General features: G+C 49.9%; 1 protein-coding gene across 1 annotated transcript in view; it reads left to right on the forward strand.

The window, feature by feature from the left end:
• SMG5 (SMG5 nonsense mediated mRNA decay factor) overlaps positions 1 to 20,019 on the forward strand; it is a 49,541-nt gene that overhangs the window by 24,679 nt on the left and 4,843 nt on the right. Inside the window, exons 12-21 of the mRNA XM_029580435.1 lie at positions 56 to 775; positions 2,059 to 2,228; positions 2,770 to 2,845; positions 4,095 to 4,270; positions 4,912 to 5,073; positions 5,902 to 5,961; positions 11,923 to 12,082; positions 18,800 to 18,890; positions 19,221 to 19,295; positions 19,789 to 19,927. Of these exons, the coding sequence (XP_029436295.1) occupies positions 56 to 775; positions 2,059 to 2,228; positions 2,770 to 2,845; positions 4,095 to 4,270; positions 4,912 to 5,073; positions 5,902 to 5,961; positions 11,923 to 12,082; positions 18,800 to 18,890; positions 19,221 to 19,295; positions 19,789 to 19,927 (1,829 nt within the window). The remainder of the gene's footprint in view (positions 1 to 55; positions 776 to 2,058; positions 2,229 to 2,769; positions 2,846 to 4,094; positions 4,271 to 4,911; positions 5,074 to 5,901; positions 5,962 to 11,922; positions 12,083 to 18,799; positions 18,891 to 19,220; positions 19,296 to 19,788; positions 19,928 to 20,019) is intronic.

The raw sequence follows: 20,019 nt of genomic DNA on the forward strand, positions 1-20,019 counted from the left end.
CTGCGAGTTAGGGGAAGCTGCTGATAGCATTTGTTCTGTGTCTGTATTTTTGTAGATGACTTGGATGCAAAGGAATCATCACAGGTCCCGGAGAAGGAGCTGGAGGCTGACGGCGCTGCCTCCGTCAGCCCGGCCGGCAAAGAGGGGAAGCCGGGCCGTGGCAGCTGCAAGAAGAGCCAGAAGTACTCCCGCCTCTTGCACCTGCGCCGCCGCCGGCACCCGCGGCAGGCGGACGAGAGCGACCTGAGCGAGGGCTTCGACTCCGACTCCAGCCGGGACTCCCTGAAGGGCAGCGAGAACTCCGGCAGCGGCTCGGAGAAGAGCGACGAGGAGCAGGCGGCCTTCGACGCCGAGACCGACTCCGACATGAACAGCCAGGAGTCGCGCTCGGACCTGGAGGACATGGAGGACGAGCCCAGCGGCGAGGAGGAGGAGGAGGAGGAGGAGGAGGGGGCCATAAAACGGGCCCGGGGGGCCCAGGAGGCCCTTAAGAACTCGGGGGAGGAGCCAGATTCCAAGCTGCCAAGTGCTTCCAAAGCCGAGAGCCAGGATCCTGCTGCTAATGGGCCGGGCTTGGGTGCCAGCGAGACCAGCATAGCCAGCAACCTGCAGGCCATGTCCACGCAGATGTTCCAGAGCAAGCGTTGCTTCCGCTTGGCCCCCACCTTCAGCAATGTACTCTTGCGCCCGAGCGGCGAGCTGGATGCCGGCAAGCAGGCGGAGAGCAAGCCCTGCCTGAATGGGGATCTGGGGAAACCCGGCCTGGCACATCAAGGTATCGAATGTCCCTCGGGCTCCCCCCCCCCCCCCCCCTTCCCGGGTCGCAGACCCACATCTGGTTACACCTGTCTGGCTGATGTCTCCTGAACGTTTAGCCCACCCCACCCCCCCCCCCTCCCCTGTGCGATCTTTGGCTGAGAACCTGTTCCCTTAGCTCTGCTGTTCAGTTTCTAGTCTACCATGGCTGGAGGAACGTGATGGGGAAACAGGCACTGTTCAACAGAAGTAGTGTTTTCTCCGTCTCTTGATCTGTGCATTTAGAGACCAGCATTGCCCCAAAGAGTGCAGGTTTTCTTAGCACTGCACAGCCCTCAATAACAGAGTCAAGTATGACCAAAATACGTTTGTGCATATTTGAACAGGAATTATTATTATTTTTTTATTTATTTATTTATTTATTTTAACTTTTAAATTGAAAATTTAGCACAGGATGTTCTCAGTGGCCACAGAGAGTCAGATTTCCCCTCCTCACCCCGCTCTTTGCCCCCGCTAGCAGTTCTATCTGGATGCGGCTTTCCCTGCTGATGGAGAGTTTGACACCATTCCTTGCAGGAAAGGGCAGCGGGGGCGCGTTGTTGCCGTGGGGTGGGGGCGATGGGTCTGGTCGTGGGTCCGTTGTGTCCATGGTAAGGTGGAAAGGAGGAAGCATGGCAGGGGGGAAGGGGAATGCTTCATTTCTGGGCATGGGGGGGACCAGGTACCGGCTCGGGCAGTAGTGACAGAACCTGAGCATGTTTTGGGATGGTCACGGAAGGTGCTAGAAGATAGTAAACATACAAAGACATCTTAGCAGCAGCATTGCTATGAATGTTTTGCAGGATAAATCCCATTTTAATCACTTGATTGACAGAGAACATAACTAAACATTTAGAAAAGAAACTTTTTTTTAATAAGACAATACAGATTGTTTATTTGCTGCGTTTTATATACCGTCATTCGGTGAAGCCATCACAACGGTAGCATGTGGATCTGAATCCCTTTTCTCCCAGATGTTTGAGGCTTGCACAGCAGGGACATGGCGAGGAGATGAGGGGGAGGCAACAGGGAGGTCCAACATCGGAGACCTAGTGATCTGGGATGCTCGCCGGAGGTGGTAGAAATTGGAAAGGGAGGGGGCGGGAGTAACTGTAGCAATTAACAGTAAGAAACCAACCTTTGCTTGCAAGCAAAGATTAAAATGTTTTCACACAGACCCGATGCCAGGTCCAGGAAATTCCTGGGCGCGCGGTGCCGACGGGGCGATTGACGTTTCACGCTTCCGTGTGTGTTTCTCACCAGAAGGCGGCTCGGACTCGGAGGAAAGCATGGGAAGCAGTAAATCCTGCTCCAACGAAAGGAGCCTCCAGGAGAAGCTGGAGATCTTCACCAACGAGGGTCTGCTGCCTGCCGTGAAGGTCTTCCTGGATTGGCTGCGGACGAACACGGACATCATCGTCATGTGTGCGCAGGTGGGGGAGGGGGAGGCTCGGGCCTCACGGTGACTGGGCAGCTTTGATCTGAAGCAGAGAGCTCCACTAGGAATTTGCACGAGTGATTTTTTTTTTTTTTTCCCCCCACGCAGCGCGCACGTTACGGACTCTAAAGGCGCTTTTCTTGGGGTTAGCGCTGCTGCTTTCTGTATGTTTGCGAAGCTTGCGGTGCTGCCGCCTGTGCTGTCCTTGTTTTGACACGGGGGGGGGGGGGGGGCAGAATGTGTATATGAAGCTTGCACTGTTACTGTTCTGTACCTGGCCTGTGGTGCGGCAGAGTGTGTGTGCGTGTGTGCGCGCGTCTGCCAGCTTCCCAGCATTAGAAACAGAGGTGCAACAGCTGGCCACTAAGAGGGAGTCCAGAGGCCCAGAACCAAAGGATAATTAATCCAGATTGACTGACTGTATTTAACATAAATTAAGTCCATCTTGGTTTTTTTTTTCCTGTGGGATGGGGGGAGGCAGGGTGAAAACGTACAGCTTTCCCTTTTGGCTCACCCTGCGCCCTTTCTCGCTCCAGAGCTCCCAGAGCCTGTGGAACCGTCTCTCTGTGCTTCTGAACCTCCTCCCCACTGCGGAAAAGCTGCAGGAAGCAGGTAAGAAGGAAGAGGTTCTCTCCGCCTTGATGAGGAAGGGCTATCTTCCTCCTCCTCCTCCTCTAGAACTGAAGAGCCATCTGCTCTTCATTCGTTTGCAGCACCTAGTGCCAACCAATTAGTTGCTTCTGGATTCAGATCCTCTTTTAAAGTCTTGCCTTGTGGTTTTTAATCCAAAGCTGACGATTAATTAAGCCACAGATCCTTTTTTCACAGCTTTGCAAGGCAGTTTGTGCCATAAGCAGGGAGGATGGGAGTAATCACGCCCAAGGGGGATCTTGTACTTGGTTATTGATGATTTTTGTGCTTGGAGCGGAAAAATGCTTTGTCATAGAGAAAAAAAAAAAGAGACTTTTAAATGCTCTGGTTCAGGGAAACCTGGTCTAAGGCCAGAGGATCCTTTGCTGTGGGGATGTGAGGGGGAGTACAGCCGGAGATGGATTCGGATCTGAGGTGTTGTAAAACGAGGTGGACCTTGTCTTTATCTGCTGACTTTTCTGTTTGTTTATATATCACTCCTCGTCGTTTCATTGGTGGCTTATCGTAACCTTCTCACTGAAAGATCTTTGTGCTAAATTTTGGCTGTTGTTGTTACAGCATCTGGCATGTGTCTGCACTCCTGGCCAGTCCTCTCTCTCTGCAGTCATTATTATTATTATTATTATTATTATTATTATTATTTTTGTGACTGTTCCAAACGCTCACGTGATGCAAGAAGCTGAACTATTGCCCTGCTTTGGTGCCCCAGGAGGTCTCCCAAGACACCGTAGGGTTTTTCTGCATCGGCTTTCCAACCGTCAGTGGTGACCTCCTTTGTGCTGTGATTTGCTGCTTTGAAATTTTGTTTTGGTCTGGCAGTTTCTTGCAGCCCAGTCGTAAGCGACTCATGGCACCATGAGCTTCCATGCACAGCTGCTATGGGAGGGTTTTTCCCCCATTTTTAACCCTGCTTTCTCCTCTGACAGTAGGTCTTCCTGATGAGTGATAGCTCTAAAGCCCTTAAATGCCCCCCTTCTTTCCAGGAGCTGTGAGCAGGATCCATATTGGGGAATTTAAACATGGATCTTTCCATACAGCGCTGGTCCCGGGCCTTTGAGCCAGCCCTGCTTTTAAATTTTAAATTAAAAAAAATAAAGACCGTTTCGTAAACTGAAACCATAATTTTGGAATCCACTTCTGCCCGATGAGGATTCGTGGCACGATGGAGTTAAAATAACCATTCCTTCTCCCACGTTGTCGCCAACCCCAGGCATCCCTCTGTGCCGCGAGGTCCAGGATTTGCTGGCCGGGTGCGAGCTTCCAGACCTGACCACCAATCTGCTGCTTCCTGAGGATGTGGCCCTGCGCAACCTCCCGCCCCTGAGGGGCGCTCACAAGAAGTATAACTTTGAACAGGAGAGGCCTGCACTCTGTGCCCTGGAGGAGGTGAGGCCCTGCGACAGCAAATCTCGTTAAAGAATAGTACCTGGGGCACACGTGACTTCCAAAACGCATGGGTTTAGTAAGCCTGCCAGCAGATGGAGACTTGAGAAGAATTTGATTTGCCGATGGCACCCCCCCCCCCCCCCCCCCCCCCTGTACGAGGCACTGAGAAGCCTCCGGTACTTCCGTATTTCTCTGTCTCCAGCAGACGGCAGGCATATGGAAATTCCACGGCCTAAAATTTGGAGACTAACTGCTTCCAGGAGATATTGTCCTTTTGGGACACGTTCCTGGTAGAATAGGGGACGAGTAGGGGAGGTTTGTGGTTCCTTCTGGCTTTGTCCTTTTCCCTGGAGGGAAATTAATAGTCTGAGGTCTGGCTCCCCAATTTTCCTGTATACCGGCGGGTTGACAGAGGTGGTTTCAAAAACTCATGCACTGTGGCTGCTCAGGATAATATACTTTTTATTGGGACCGACCCAGAAGAATCACAGCCCACAGAGTTACTGAATAAATGAACTGTGAAAGGTGTCAGACATACATGGATAATCTGATTAATTCAGTGAGGGGTGTGAAGCAGCCTTAGAAAAATGAATAATATTTGTGTGTGGTGGGGGCGGGGGGGAATGTGTTCTGCTCTACAGGCCGTCGTCCGTCACTGCTATATCCGGAGCTTCGGCCACTTCCTGACCCGGCTGCAGGGTGGGGGCGTGCTGCAGTTCAACGCAGAGGTGGGAATCTTCATCAGCACCACCCAGTCTGAGCAAGAGGACCTGCTGCTCCAGGCTCGGGCCCAATTCCGCATGGTAAGTGGGACGAGAGATTTTTGTCTTTTTTTTTTTTTTTTTTCCCACCTTGGGAATTTGTGCTGTGGATTGAGCTCAGAGGGTTCCCAATGTGCCCCCCCCACACCCAGCCAGCACCCTGCCACCGACAGGAGCTCCTGCCTCCCGGTTTCAAGGCTGAGCTACAGGGCCAACCCGTCCTCCTTCTGTCTTTAACCCGCGCTCTTTCTGCAGGGTATGCAAGAAATGATTCCAGCTGAAAGCCAGGAAAGAGAGAATTTGTTACGAAAGCAGAGCGCAGCCACTTCTCGGTGGAGGCAGTAAATTTCTGATGCATCTCTGAGTTGGGTTGGGGGATACGTGTACTCCTCCTCCCCCCTTCCTTGGAGGGCTACGTGGTGGGGAGTGGGCTTCTATCCACTCAATGCCGAGCGTACAATAGAAGATTGAAACCCGCTCTGTGTGGACAGGAATGACAAGATGCCATAGCTGCGTCTCTGCTCACAAGCACGTCGCCTTTAAAAATGGAAATGGATTCTGATCCTTTCCCACCCCTACTATTTCCTCCTTTGTCCCCTGTCCACAGCAAGAACATTCACTTATCCGAGGCCAAGGGACAGTTGACTTTGCCGGACCGCTGCGGACATCAGTTTAGGGATTTTGGAAGGGGGGGTGGTGGTCAGGGGAGGGTTTCAATTCTTCCTCATTTTAAGGGCTGAGCTTTTGATTCTAGCACCCCGAGGAGTCCCTCCGATGCTTGCATCCGGTTAAGATTTACTTCCGTAGCGTCCCGCCAGCCAACAAGGGAGCACGGGCTGAACCTCTCCTTCTTCTCTAATGATTTAACAGGCCGAGGAGGAAGCACGAAGGAACCGGCTGATGAGAGACATGGCCCAGTTACGACTGCAGGTAAAGACGTGGGGAGGTGAGGTGACTTCTTAAAGGTCGCACAGCGAGTGTTAGGAGGGATGGAACCGGGGTTTCCAGGTGCACAGGGCTCTGCCCTTCAGCTGCTTCCTAGAATCAAATAAACCGTGCATTTCTGTATGGGGGAGGGTGGATTTGGCCATACAGAGCTATCTTCCCATGAAGCAGCTTTAGCCTCAACTGCAACCAAACTGGTTTGCAGGTTAAAATTCTAGATGGGGGGCTCGAAGGGACCTCAAGAGGTCACCCAGTCCATCCCCTGCCTTCAGGCAGCATCTGCTTTATTAATCCATCCTAGTTCCCTGTACGTACCCAGATCAGTCCAGACTCCTGGGTTTTGCCTCCTTTCTAGCAGACGGTTTACTGACACTGCCACATAACTTGCTGTGCCACCTGCAGTCCCTCAGTATTTTCTCTGTCTCCAGCAGATGGTAGAGGTGCAAAACTCGCAGTCTGGAAAATAGTTTGAGAGAGAGGGAAAAGGAAAGAAGAAAATTTCCTCCCAGAAGGTTGGCAGGCCCTAGTGAGACCATCCCTTCTGGTCCTGAGGTGGATGAGCAGGGGATTGGGGACCCTTATTTGGCTCGGTACTTTCCCTGCTTGGGGGTAGATAACTGGTGGGGCCAGTTCCCTCAACCCCCAGGAGGACTTCTGGAGCCTGCTGCCCATCTTCAGGGGAAGTGTCCTTAAAGTTTAAAAAAAAAAAAGGGGGGGTTCTTTTTATATTTTGTTGCATCACTCAGGCAGCTGGGCAGGAGCCAAGGTTAAGACGGCTCTTGCTTCTTTTTTTTTCTTCCTCTGCGTCCTCTGAGCAGCTATCAGGGTGCGCAATCGAGCCAGCAAGAGCTATGCTGCGTGGCAGCCAGTGCTTCGCGTGAGCGCCTATTCCAAACCAGCGTTTGTTCCTACTGCCTCTCCAGGGGAGTGGGCAGTTCGAGAACACCCAAAAAAGGGTCAGGGAGGCATCGTGAGACCGCAGAGCTTGTGGGTGATGCTGGCGCAGCAGCAGGCCCCTTCCCAGTTAGCGTGGGAATGGCGACCATTTTGGTTTCCCTCATGGCGACCATTTTGGCTTCCCTCGCAGCTGCCTCAGAAGCTGCAGGGGGAAGGGGGATCTTCTCCTATCGTTGTCCCCTGCCAGTCAGTGTCCTGCGGAGAGCTGGGGGGCCCAGGAGCCTCTGTTGGGGGAAGATTAGGACCTCCTGGGGAAAGATCCTGATGATCCTGCAGTTTTTTTCATCAGATTTGTGTTCTTTGCTGCATAAGGCATATCTCGCCAGGAAGGCAAGTGGCGTTTTTCCAGGCAAGAGGCTCTGCAGGGTCCGCGGCTCTTAGGAAGGAGGGCATTCTAATTCACCCATATCTGGACAATTGGCTTATTCGAGCCAAGTCAGAGTTTCTTTGCAGACATGCAATGGTGTTGGTACTGCAGCGGTTAAGGTCCCTGGGTTGGATAGTGAATGTCGAAAAGTCATCTTTCCTAGCGTATAGCTAGATGGACTCGGGACCAATGGGTTATATGCTCCCCTGCTAGCAGATGGAGATGGAGTCAGGTTTCAAAGCTGACGTCACCTTAGAAACACCCCAGTAGTGACCTCAGTCCTTCAGTATCTCTCTGTCTTTTAGCAGATGTGGATGTGCTTTCCCTATCGGGATCACCATACTCTTTAGAAAAAGACATTTTACCTTTAAATTGGAGAAAGATTGAGCCCCGCTCTCCTGTGGCGAACCTAAAGGTCCCTCCCCCAGTTGAGAATTCCTGAGGTGATTTCCAAGATCCCTCAGAGCTGTGCCTTGGTCTGATAGCCGGTTCACCGGCATGGACTTTGCTGCTGCAGCAGGTGCAGGAAGCCAAGCGCGGTGGTGATGGCCAGAGCCCTCTTCCCCTGCAGCCGGAGACTGTATCTGTATTCAGCCAGTAAGCGCTGAGCCCAGGTAAGTTTAAAAAAAAAAAAAAGATGATTTCCCGTTCAGACATTGGAGATATTTTGGTCTCCTTGCTCGGCACATCATACTGAGAGTTCGTAGCTTGTTGGAGAGAGTGGTTCCCAGGGTGTGGGATTACCTGCAGGTTCTCTGTTCCACGGCTTCCATGTTGGAATTGGTTCCTTGGGCATTTGCTCATATGAGACTTTTGCAGAGGGTGCTTTCCTGGTGGAATCTTTTGTCAGAACGGTTTCATCTGCCGCTGCCTCTTACAGAGATGGTCAGGTCCAGTCTCCTCAGGGTGGCTTGGTCTGGATGTAGACTTGAAGGTTCCGAATTGGATAGTAGTCACCACCAATGCCAATCTCTCCGGTTGGGGAGCTGTATGCCAGACTTAGTCAGCTCAGGGCCAGTGGTTGGTGGAGGAGGCATCGTGATCTGTCAATCGCTTAGAGACGAGTGGTGCTGTTCGCATTGCATGCCTTTCTACCTCTCTTACGTGGGTGGCCAGTAAGGATTTTGTTGGACAATGTGACAGCGGTGGCTTACATCAACCGACAGGGTGGTACCAAGAGTCGGGTGGTGGCTCAGGAAGCCCAGGAGTTAATATGCTGTGCAGAGCAACATCTGGAATTATTGGCGGCTTCTCACATAGCCGGGATAGACAGTGTGCAAGCAGATTTTCTCAGTCATTGACAGCTGGATCCTGGGGAGTGAAAATTGTTGGAGGAAGCAATGTGGCTTATCAATCACTAATGGGGCATGCCCTACATGGACTTGATGACAACTCAAAGGAATGCCAAGGCTCCGCGCTTCTTCAGTTGCAGAAGAGAACATGGAGCAGAAGGGGTCAATGCCTTAATGCTCCCATGGCCGCAAGGGGTTCTCCTATACGTATTTCCACAATGGCTGCTGGTGGACAAAGTGTTGCAGTGAATAGAGATTCATCCGGAAGAGGTGATTCTAGTGGCACCAGATTGGCTTCGATGGCCATGGTTTTGCGGATTTGATCAATCTAGTGTTGGATGGGCTGCTGCATCTCGCCCATCTTCCAAACCTTCTGCACCAAGGTCCCATATTTTCAGATCAGGCGGCTCGCTTTTCTCTCATGGTTTGGCTTTTGAGAGAAAACGTTTAAGGTGGAAAGAGTATCCTGAGGATGTCATTTCCAGTCTGCTGCAGCTAGGGAGACTTCAACATCCGTAGCCTATGTGAGGGTGTGGAAAGTTTTTGAGACTTGGTGCGCAGAGTAGAGGGTTGAACCTACTTGAGCATCCGTGGTGCACATTTTGACCTTCCTTCAATGAGCATTGGTGAAGGGTTTGGCCTTTAACTCCCTCAGAGCCCAGGTGGGGGCTGTCTTAAAGTTAAGGTGTAGGGAGCAGTCCTAGCTGCACATCCAGATGTGGTGCGTTTTGTCTCCTGGAGGAGAAGCATTTGCGTCATCCGGTGTGGAAGTTGTATTCCCCCTGGAGCCTTAACTTGGTCCTCAAGGGGATGTGTGCGGCTCCTTTCGAGCCACTTAGGCAATTTTGAAAGATCTTACTTTAAAGGATGTGTTTTTGGTGGCAATTTGTTTCATTAGAAGGATTTTCAGAAGTACAGGCTCTATCAAATAGGGATCCTTTTCTGAGGATTATGGATTCTGGAGTCTCTTTGCATACGGTTCCTTCCTTTCTTCCAAAGGTGGTGTTGTCGTTTCTCTTGAGGGACTAACAAAACAGCAAGGAAGGCTGCTTAATAAAGCCGTGGAAGCAGAGATACGCAATAAGCAGCCTAATGTCCAACAATATCAAATTTATTATGTAGAATCAAATTATGCAATAAGCCCGACTCCAGCCGAGTTTCTCCCTTTTTCAGTAGGGCTGCATCAGGGGCTAAATATATATGTGTTAAAAATGGAATTGTTGTGACATGATACAACAGGAACTGTTTAAAAAACTCAATGCTTACAATTTGCATATGATAATCTTAAATCTTCATCAAGGAGTTGTAAGTAAAACCTGTGAAAAGTACAGAATTCAGATGCTGACCTGGTTTGCAACAAACATTTAGACCGATCAAGTATTCAGGATCTCAGTATAGCAAATCACTGCAGTCTCTTCCGAAAACATTGTTCAATGTGGACATCTGGACATCCGGAAGAGACTGCAGTGATTTGCTATACTGAGATCCTGAATACTTGATCGGTCTAAATGTTTGTTGCATACCATGTCAGCATCTGAATTCTGTACTTTTCACAGGTTTTACTTACAACTCCTTGATGAAGATTTAAGATTATCATATGCAAATTGTAAGCATTGAGTTTTTTAAACAGTTCCTGTTGTATCATGTCACAACAATTCCATTTTTAACACATATATATTTAGCCCCTGATGCAGCCCTACTGAAAAAGGGCGAAACTCGGCTGGAGTCGGGCTTATTGCATAATTTGATTCTACATAATAAATTTGATATTGTTGGACATTAGGCTGCTTATTGCGTATCTCTGCTTCCATGTCGTTTCTCTTGAGTCAATCTGTAGAGCTTTTGGCCTTCCCAAACCCGGACGCAGCGGCGCCTCAAGTGATAGAGTTGCATCTCTTGGATGTAAAGTGAGCCTTGTTACGGTATCTCAGAGTCACTAATAGCTTTCAACTATCGGATTATCTTGGTGTGCTATGGAGTGGCGCAAAAAAGGGACATAAAGCTTCAATGTCCACCATAGTGCGGTGGTTGAAAGAAGCAATATGTTTGGCAGACATCTGTCAGGGCTGTCCTATCCCTGAGGGTTTGAAGGCTCACTCTACTTGATCTCGGGCGGCATCTTGGGCCGAATGTCAGCAAGTATCAGCACAAGAGATTTGTAAGGCAGCTACTTGGAAGTCTTTGCACACTTTCACCAGACATTACTGTTAGATGTCCAGGCTCGGGAGGACATGGGCTTTGGTGAAAGTGTTCTTCGAGCAGGACTCTCGCAGTCCTACCCTGTTAAGGGAAGCTTGGGTACTTCCCAGGAGTCTGGACTGATCTGGGTACGTACAGGAAAAGGAAAGTTGTTTCTTACCTTCTAATTTTCATTCCTGTAGTACCACAGATCAGTCCAGAGTCCCGCCCAGTTGACAGGAGGAAAATTGGAGAGTATGCTCGATCTGCTGTTGTAATTAGTCTGAAGAATGCCACAGGTTTTGTATAGTTCCTCACGTAGTTAACGTTGGAAAGGATCGTTTGCATTATGAGGTTCCACTTTCTACTGCTCGTTCAGGGGGCTGTGTTTGTTTTCTTGTAGTTATGCTCCTTACCATCTTGGCTTGGGTACAGATCAATACTGAGGGACTGCAGGTGGCACACCGGGTTATGTGGCAGTGTCAGCAAAGCTTTCTCTGTCTTCATCTACTGGAAGGGGAGGCAAAACCCAGGAGTCTGGACTGATCCGTGGTACTACAAGAACAAAAATTTAGCAGGTAAGAACCAATTTTCCTATAGGTCTGACTTTCAATGACAGATTCCACCATCTCCGAGAAACTTTTCCAGTGCCTGGCTACCTCCCAGGCATAAAGTTCTTCCTAATGTCTCCCCTGCTATAATTTAAACTCATGAATTCTTGTCCTGCCTCCCAGTGGAGATGGAAACCAGCCAGTCACTGTCCTGACTGCAGCACACCCTCTACCAGCTCTTTATTTGAAAACCTCTACCACATCACTCCCTAGTCTTCCTTTTTCCAGACTGACTAAGCCCAGTTCCACCTTCTCCTCCTAGTTTCTCGGTTGCTGTCCTCTGGATTTGCTTCAGTGTCTTCTCCATTGCCCCTCTTCGAAGTGTGGGACCACAACGCTCTGACAGTGATCTCCAGTGCAGTTTGCTACTGACTTCAGAGTCCCGCTGCTTTAATGCTGGAGACTGTAAAATCCTAGTAGAGCTTTCCTGTTTGATTTTGTGGGGGCAGCATCCTGAGCTTACCTATATTGCGGAGGTAAATGTAAACTGGGCTGGCGACGATACCTCCAAACTTGGTCTTTTTTTTTTTTGTTTCCACAGCTGGAGGTCTCTCAGCTGGAAGGGAGTCTCCAGCAGCCGAAGGCGCAGTCTGCGATGTCTCCCTATCTCATCCCTGACACCCAGGCTCTCTGCCAACACCTGACAATTGTCAGGCAGCTGGCCAGCAGTGGTCGATTTATCATCATCATCCCACGCACGGGTACGTTCAGAGCTTCTGGCACGTGTTTGTAGAGTAGCAGCGTTTCCCTAAATGTGGTTGGCCCGGGAGAAGGCTGGAGGCCCCGAGGGCTTGACCAACGTAGGCTTTCTCCAAGATGATGTACAAAAGCTTCGAGATCACATTTGAAGTCGGGGGGAGGGGGGAGGGACCACCTGTGGTCTCAAAAGGGCATGTGCAGCAACTTTTGAGGAGAACTCTTATGCTGGTGTTTATAAAAGCAGCGCAGCCGACAGGAAAATCCCTTTTTTATGGAGCAGTTAAGGTTTCAGGATGAGAAGGAAGGAGGGTGCTTGTGATGTTGCCTGCACTCCTAGATGTCCTAGTCCAAATAGCACCGCCTTCCTCTTCATCCAGGCAAGTCAGTCCACACCAGTGGGCTGTGCACTCCAGCCAGCAGGTGGCGATGGAGAGCAAAGACTCGTTGACATCGCCCTCATAATGCTCTGCTCAGGCACCAGCAGCCAGATTTTCTCCGTCTCCAGCAGGTGGCAGACATGCATCTGTGCTTGTGGATCTTGGCCTGCCTGGATTGGGCAGCGGCGCCCGCCCTCCCTCAGTTGAATGTCTGAGAACCAATCTCAGGAGACAGGCAAAAATAAAAAAGGAGTGAGGTGAAGGCTGCGGCCCTAGCCCGCCCTCCAGGCAGCAGAAGAGATCTGCTAGGGTAAGGAGGCCTTGAGTCCTGCTTTTTTTCCCTCTACTCTCTCCCTACCTTTCTTTCTTATTTTGTCGGTTTAGTCTGTGGAAAGTTTGTGGGGGAAAAAGAAAAGCACGCGCATCGAGCAGTCCTGGGAGCGGGTGACGGCGCAATCTTTTGCAGGCTGGGCAACAGACAGCCGTACGATTCAGGAGGGCTGCGGGGCTAATTTTAGAATCTGCAAAGTTCCAGCAGCAGAGCCACATGTGGCAGGCGCCAGGAACTGCTGAGGCACGTGGTGGGACACATTTGCTCAGTTTTTAAGAGGAAGAGAAGAGTGTGTGTGACATGACATCGGGGAGGAGCAGCGTGGGAAGAAGCTTTGCATCTGCTCAGCATGCCATATTTAGGGTCTTTAGTCCCAGGAGGTCCCTCAGGGTGTTCCAAAAGTGTGTGGCGGCCCAGGAGGATGTCTCCACAGGAGAGTTTGTTCCTGCTGGGACTCTGGGGCCCCCGCTTTACAGGCACAGGTTGTGGTGGCGACTTCTACCAGAGCTGCTGAGGAGTCTTTCCCCCACCCCCCTCTCCTGCCAATCCCCTTGGGAGTGGGCTCCGAAAGGGTCTTGCCTATCCCGGGGATGGATCTTTCTGCCATTTTGTGGATGGAATTTTTTAAGGGGCTTCCAGGCCTTCTGTCAGAGGCAAGGAGTTCCCCGGGAAGAGGCTGGGCATCGCCTGCTTCAGAAGTCTCCCTCCTTAAGACCTAGAAAGTATTCCAGGGAGTCCTTGTTTCCTTCCAGGAGGAAGAAGAGAAGGAGGCGAGGACAGGGATCCTCGGGGGAGGGTTTCCGACAATCCATTATTGGAAGAGGGGAGATTCCCCCAGATACTGAGCCTCATAGAACTATGCTGTGGCTTTTTCACAGGACAAGATGTCTGGTTCAGTTTTACAGACCTTGAAAACTCTTAGGTGGGAGGAGATCTTACCAGCAGCGGCCAAAGGTCCGAAGCGAAACCCTGTAATGATCGGCTTGTTCAAGGCATCCTGGTTTTTTCCTTTGCACGAGGCTGACCAGGAGCTGATAGAATTGGAATGGAGCACACTGAAGCTAATTTTAAAGGAGGTCGCTCCTTAGCGGGATTGTATCCTATGGACCCTAAAGCGAGAGAGCAACTCTGGTTTCCTAAGGTTGACGCATAAGTCTATGCTGTGACGAAGTGGATGACCATTCTGGTGGAAGGGTGTGCGGCCTTAAGAGACACTCAGGAGCTGAAGATTGTGGGTATTTTGAAGCAGGTCTTTGAAGCGATGACCATGATTCTCCAAAACTCCGCTTGCTGTTGTATGGTGGCCAGGGCTGGGTTACAGTTAGCCCAGGAAGCTCTGGGAGAGAATAGCCATACCTGGAGCCAGGAACTGCCTTCCTGGTGGTTGCTGGCTATGATATGGTACACACGGAGGCTTCAGGGGTGGCTTTGGTGACTGCAACCTAAAGGCTTTTGTGGCTACAGAACTGGTCTGCTGATACTATTTCAAAATCAAACCTTACAAAGTTACCTTTTAAGGGGTGCTTGCTGTTTGGGGAGGAGTTAGAAAAGATGGCGGATCGATGGGGAGAGTCAAAATTTCCTCAGTTGCTGGAGGATAAGATGTTGACTCTCTGGTTTTCTCAAGGGGCGATTTTTGGAGCTCTTGGCATTTTTGCTCCTCCAGAGGTTCGAGTAGTCAGAGTTCTCTGATATGTGAGAGATCTCAGTCCTTTCGGCTAAGGAAGCGCAAGGCAAAGATGGCGCCTTCCAGCTCTGGAACCCTGCATTTTTCCAAATGAAGTTTTGAGGGTCCATCCTCTGGTGCTGGAGATAGGCGGTCACCTGTCTCAATTTTATTGAAGGTGGACCCACATAACTTCCAACCAGTGGGGTTTGGAAGTAGTACATCCTCTCTGACACTTTTATGGTTTCCCCCTGCAACTCTGTCGAAAAAAAACTCAGCAGTCCAATGCTTGCCCTAAAGGCAGTGGTTCTAGTTCCAAAAGATCAGGAGGGCACAGGGCGCTATTCCATTTACTTCGTGGAGCCCCTCATTTTCGGATGGAAATGTTAAGATCAGCGGTGAAGAAGGGAGAATTTCTCACTTCTCTGGACCTATCAGAAGCTTACGTTCATATTCCAATTCGCAAGCAGCATCAGCGATATCTGCATTACCAGTTCCAAGTGTTGCTTTTCGGTATGGGCACAGCACCCAGGGCTTTTTTCCAAGATGATGGTAGTCATAGCCGCAGCCCTCGGAAAGAAGGGCATTATGGTTCATCCATACTTTGACGATTGGCTAATCAGAGCCGAGTCGTTGGAAGAGAGCCCAGTGGTGACTACCAGGGTAGTTCAGTTATTGCGGCACCTGGGTGGATAGTGAACTTAGCCAAAAGCAACCTGCAGCCATCTCAAGTCTTGGAGTATCTGGGTGTCTGGTTTGACACGGCACAAGGCAAGGTGTTTCGCCTGGAGTCTCGCTTTCAGAAGATCTGGGGTCCAGGCCCTGCATGCGGCGATCGGCCCATCCCTGGTCATATCTGCTGATATTGGGATCTATGGCTGCAATGACAGAGGTTGTACCTTGGGCGCGTGCTCATATGCATCCTCTGCAGCAGTCTCTCCTTTCTCAATGGAATCCCCAATCTCAGGAGTATAATGTGATGCTGGCCCTGCCGCCAGAGCTGAATCGGAAGCTTCTCTGGTTGAAAAGGGAGCATCTAGAAAGAAGTATGGATCTGGAGACTCCCGACTGGTTGGAGGTCATCACAGAGGTGAAAGAAGCTATTTTAGCCAAAAAATCTTCATTCAAAAATTGGAAGAAGGATCCAACAGAAGAAAATAGGATAATGCAAAAACGTTGGCAAGTTAAATGTAAGACATTGATAAATAGGCTAAGAGAGAATTTGAAAAGAAGTTGGCCGTAGAGGCAAAAACTCACAGTAAAAACTTTTTAAAATATATCCGAAGCAGAAAGCCTGTGAGGGAGTCAGTTGGACCGTTAGATGATCGAGGGGTTAAAAGGGCACTTAGAGACGATAAGGCCATCGCGGAAAGATTAAATGATTTATTTGCTTCGGTGTTGACTGAAGAGGGATGTTGGGGAGGTACCCGTACTGGAGAAGGTTTTCATGGGTAATGATTCAGATGGACTGAACCAAATCACGGTGAACCTAGAAGTTGTGGTAGACCTGAGTGATAAACTGAAGAGTAGTAAATCACCTGGACGGGATGGTATACACCCCAGAGTTCTGAAGGAACTAAAAAATGAAATTTCAGACCTACTAGTAAAAATTTGTAACCTATCATTAAAATTATGGTTAGTGCAGTTAGTATAGCTGTGTTTAAAAATGGATTGGATAAGTTCTTGGAGGAGAAGTCCATTACCTGCTATTAATTAAGTTGACTTAGAAATTGGCCACTGCTATTACTCGGAACGGTAACATGGAATAGACTTAGTTTTTGGGTACTTGCCAGGTTCTTGTGGCCTGGATTGGCCACTGTTGGAAACAGGATGCTGGGCTTGATGGACCCTTGGTCTGACCCAGTATGGCATTTTCTTATGAGTCTTCAGGGTTGGGGAGCATACTGTCAAGAGTTGGTGGCGCAAGGGCAGTGAACTCCCGAAGAGGCGACTTGGGTCCATCAATCAGCTGGAGACTCGGGTGATACAACTAGCCTTCCTTCAGTTCATGGACTGGTTAGAAGGAAAGGCGGTGAAAGTTATGTCAGACAACATGACTGTACACAAATCATCAAGGATGGTCTCGAAGTTGACAAGTCTCTAGAAATGGATATCCTTCTGCCTAGGGCAGAACTTCATTTACAGGCACTGTCAGCCTCCCATGTAACAGGAGTAGACAAAGTGCAGGCAGATTATCTGTCGTCACGAGTTGGATCCGGGAGAATGGGAACTGGCTCCCAAAGTATTTTGTCTTATCATGGATCGCTGGGGGTGTCCCTTCCTGGGTCTAATGGGACTCGCAAGAATGCAAAAGTGGAGAGATTTTACAGTCAGACAAGGGATGTTCAAGCTCTTGAGGTTGTTGTCCTAGTCCAGTTGTGGCTGCAAGGGTGGTTACTCTATGCGTTTCTGACATGGCCCATGATCGGCCGTTAATTTCAGAAGATAGCACAATATCCAGGCATGGTGCTTCTGTTGGCCCTTGAATGGCCGCGCAGGCTGTGGTATGCAGCTCTGCATCGTCTTCTGATGGGGACCCTTGGCAACTCCCTCTTCTTGGGGGGTTGTTACGGCAGGGACTAATTTTTCACGACAGTCTGAGTCAGTTACGTCTTATGGTTTTGCCCTTGAGAGGTCTAGACTCTTAAAACGAGGTTACTCGGGGGCACTGGTGGAAACGCTTTTGAGAGCGTTTCCTCCTTGACATATATTTGCGTTTGGCGGGTGTTTGAGCATTGGTGTCGGAATCACACTTCTTTGTCCATTTCGGCATCTGTTCCCTTAATCTTGGAATTTTTACAAGAGGATCTGAGTAAGTTATTAGCCTTGAACATGCTGGAGGGGCAAGGGGCTGCGTGCAGGGGAGACTGCTCTCTTCCCACTCAGACGTATCTAGGTTCTTGAGGGGAGTAAAACACCTTAGACCTCCCTTACGTTTCCCGGTGCCCTTGTGGGATTTCAATCTGGTTCTCTCCTTTTTGGCGAGTCCGACCTTTTGTCCTCTCCGGGGTATTCTTGGCGGTTACTGACTCTGAAGACCTGAGTCTTTGGTCGCTATTTATTCTGCAAGGCGGATTTTGGGATTGCAGGCCTTGTCGTGCCGAGATCCTTTTTTGTTTATCACTCCGGATAAGGTGCAGATTCGGACGGTACCTGCCTTTCTTCTGAAGGTGGTTTCAGAGTTTCACTTGAACCAGTCAGTTGTGTTACCATCCTTGAATAAAAGACATGGATGGTCAGGAATACAGGAAATTGTGGCTGTTGGACATGTGGCGGCAATTATTGTTATCTGGAGGTTACGAATGAGTTTCGGAAATTGGATAGGCTTTTTGTTCTTCACCCGGGGGGTGAAGGGGGAGGCAGCTTCTCTGGGCACGGTGGCTCATTGGATTAAGGAAGTAGCGTCAGCAGCAGCCTATGTGGATTCCGGGAAGTCTGAGTGCATTCGACCCACGCTCAGGTGGTTTCCTGGGCAGAATTGCGTTTTTGCTTTCTCCAGCAGAGACCTGTAGAGAGGCGACGCGGTCGTCTTTGCATACGTTTGCCAGATATTATCGACTGGATGTGGTGGCGCGGGAGGATTCTGCTTGGGCCTCAGGCAGCCTCCCACCTTCTGGGGGAGTAGCTTTGGTACATCCCACTGGTGTGGACTGGCTTGCCTGGATGAAGAGGAAGGTGAAATTACTCGTTACCTGATAATTTCCTTTCCTTGAGGTGTGAGGTAAGGCAAGCCAGTCCACCTTTCCCCCCAGTGCTGCTTTGACGTGGCTGACTTCCTTCTGTGTTGCTAGATCCTTGACCAGAAAGGAATGAGGTTCCAGGATCTTTCATGCAGCTGGACTCCCACAGATTGGGTAAGTGAGTTGCATTCTTCTTCTAAGATAAGCTGATTGTCCTAAGGGATTATTCTTAGAGGAGCTGAGTCCAGTGTTTGTTTTAATTTTTTTTTAAAGAAAAGAATCCACAAATTTAAGACGAATAGTGTTTGTTGGATGTGATGCTATTGTTAATGTTTAGTGGTTAGTGTCCACAATTTGCTTTTGAGAAATACTGGCTGGCTGGTGCCTGAGCAGAGCTATATGGGGGTGATGTCAGCAAGTTTTTGTTCTCTGTCTCCACCTGCTGGTTGGAGTGCACAACCCACTGCTGTGGACTGGCTTGCCTTACTTTGAGGAAAGGAAATTATCAGGAAAGAAGTAATTTCACCTTTCTAACCTTGGAGTGTGAGCGGTGGCCGTAAAACAGCTCGCGGGCATGGGCTCCTTCCGCCTGGTAACCGGTTGCCATTTCACAGATTTTTTTTCTTTTTTTTCTTTTTTTTTCCCCCCCCTCTCTTCCCAACCAGTGATTGATGGCTTGGACTTTCTGAAGAAGGAGAACGCAGGGGCGAGGGATGGGATCCGATACCTGGAGGCTGAGTTCAAGAAGGGAAACAGGTAACGGTTTAGTCGTTCTCCACCCTACAGATTCTTTTCCCTCACCCACCAGCTGCCCAGAATGAATGCATTTCCTATTGGTCATAAGCTTCCCAAGCTTCAGCCTTCCCCAGCCCTGAGTTTAGCAGAAACAATCTGCTTATTTCTAAGTTCTTGTATTCCACAAGCTGCAGGCTGACCTCTGGTTTTTGACGGACCTAGCTCATGAAGATTACCAGCAGATGGCCTGGAAAGAAGGGTCCCTGGGGGGGGGGTGCTTGGGCAGACTTACAAGTCCTTTTATCTGACACAACAGACTCCTGCAAATCTCTGTCTCCTCCTCCTCCGCAGGTATATCCGTTGCCAGAAAGATACCGGGAAAAGCTTTGAGCGACACAAGCTGAAACGTCAGGACTTGGACGCCTGGTAAGAGAGTGAACTGTGGCTACTGAGAGCAGGACCTGAGGGCAGGCTGGGTTTTTGCAGAGAACCTGGAATGATGAGTCCAGAGATGCACTGGACGTTAAAGCCCAGGACCGGCTCGATCTCTCTCTCTCTCTCTCTCTCTCTCCCTCTCTCCCTCTCTCCCTCTCTCTCTCTCTCCTTCCTCCTCTCCTCTCCCTCTCCCTCTCCCTCTCCCTCTCTCTCTCTCTCTCTCTCTCTCTCTCTCTCTCTCTCTCTCTCTCTCTCTCTCTCTTTCATGCGCCAACTGGGCTAGGTCCTGAAGGGGTGACCCAAAGCGCTGGGCCCACTCCCTTGTTTATTGCCAGGTTCTTGTGGCCTGGTTTTGGCCTCTGTTGCAAACAGGATGCTGGGCTTGATGGACCCTTGGTCTGACCCAGCATGGCAATTTCTTATGTTCTTAACAAATTTGTGTGTATTAATGGGGGCTGTATTTTTTGACATTTAATTTTGGCAGGCATCTGTACAAGATCTTGGATAGCTGCAAACAGCTGACTGTGTCTCAGGGGAGTGGAGAGGATGACACTGCAGGCATGGTGACCATCATTACGGGTGTCCAGCTGGATGATCCTGGCATCCTCTCTGCAGCCATGCAGGTCAGCATCGCTCCAGAATTGCCTCCATTGGAGAAGCCAGGTTCTCAGATCTCCCTCCGGGCACGGTTGCTGCACTCGGTGACCTGGCTGGT

Source organism: Rhinatrema bivittatum, chromosome 16 (assembly GCF_901001135.1).
Source record: "Rhinatrema bivittatum chromosome 16, aRhiBiv1.1, whole genome shotgun sequence".
Taxonomy (NCBI): domain Eukaryota; kingdom Metazoa; phylum Chordata; class Amphibia; order Gymnophiona; family Rhinatrematidae; genus Rhinatrema; species Rhinatrema bivittatum.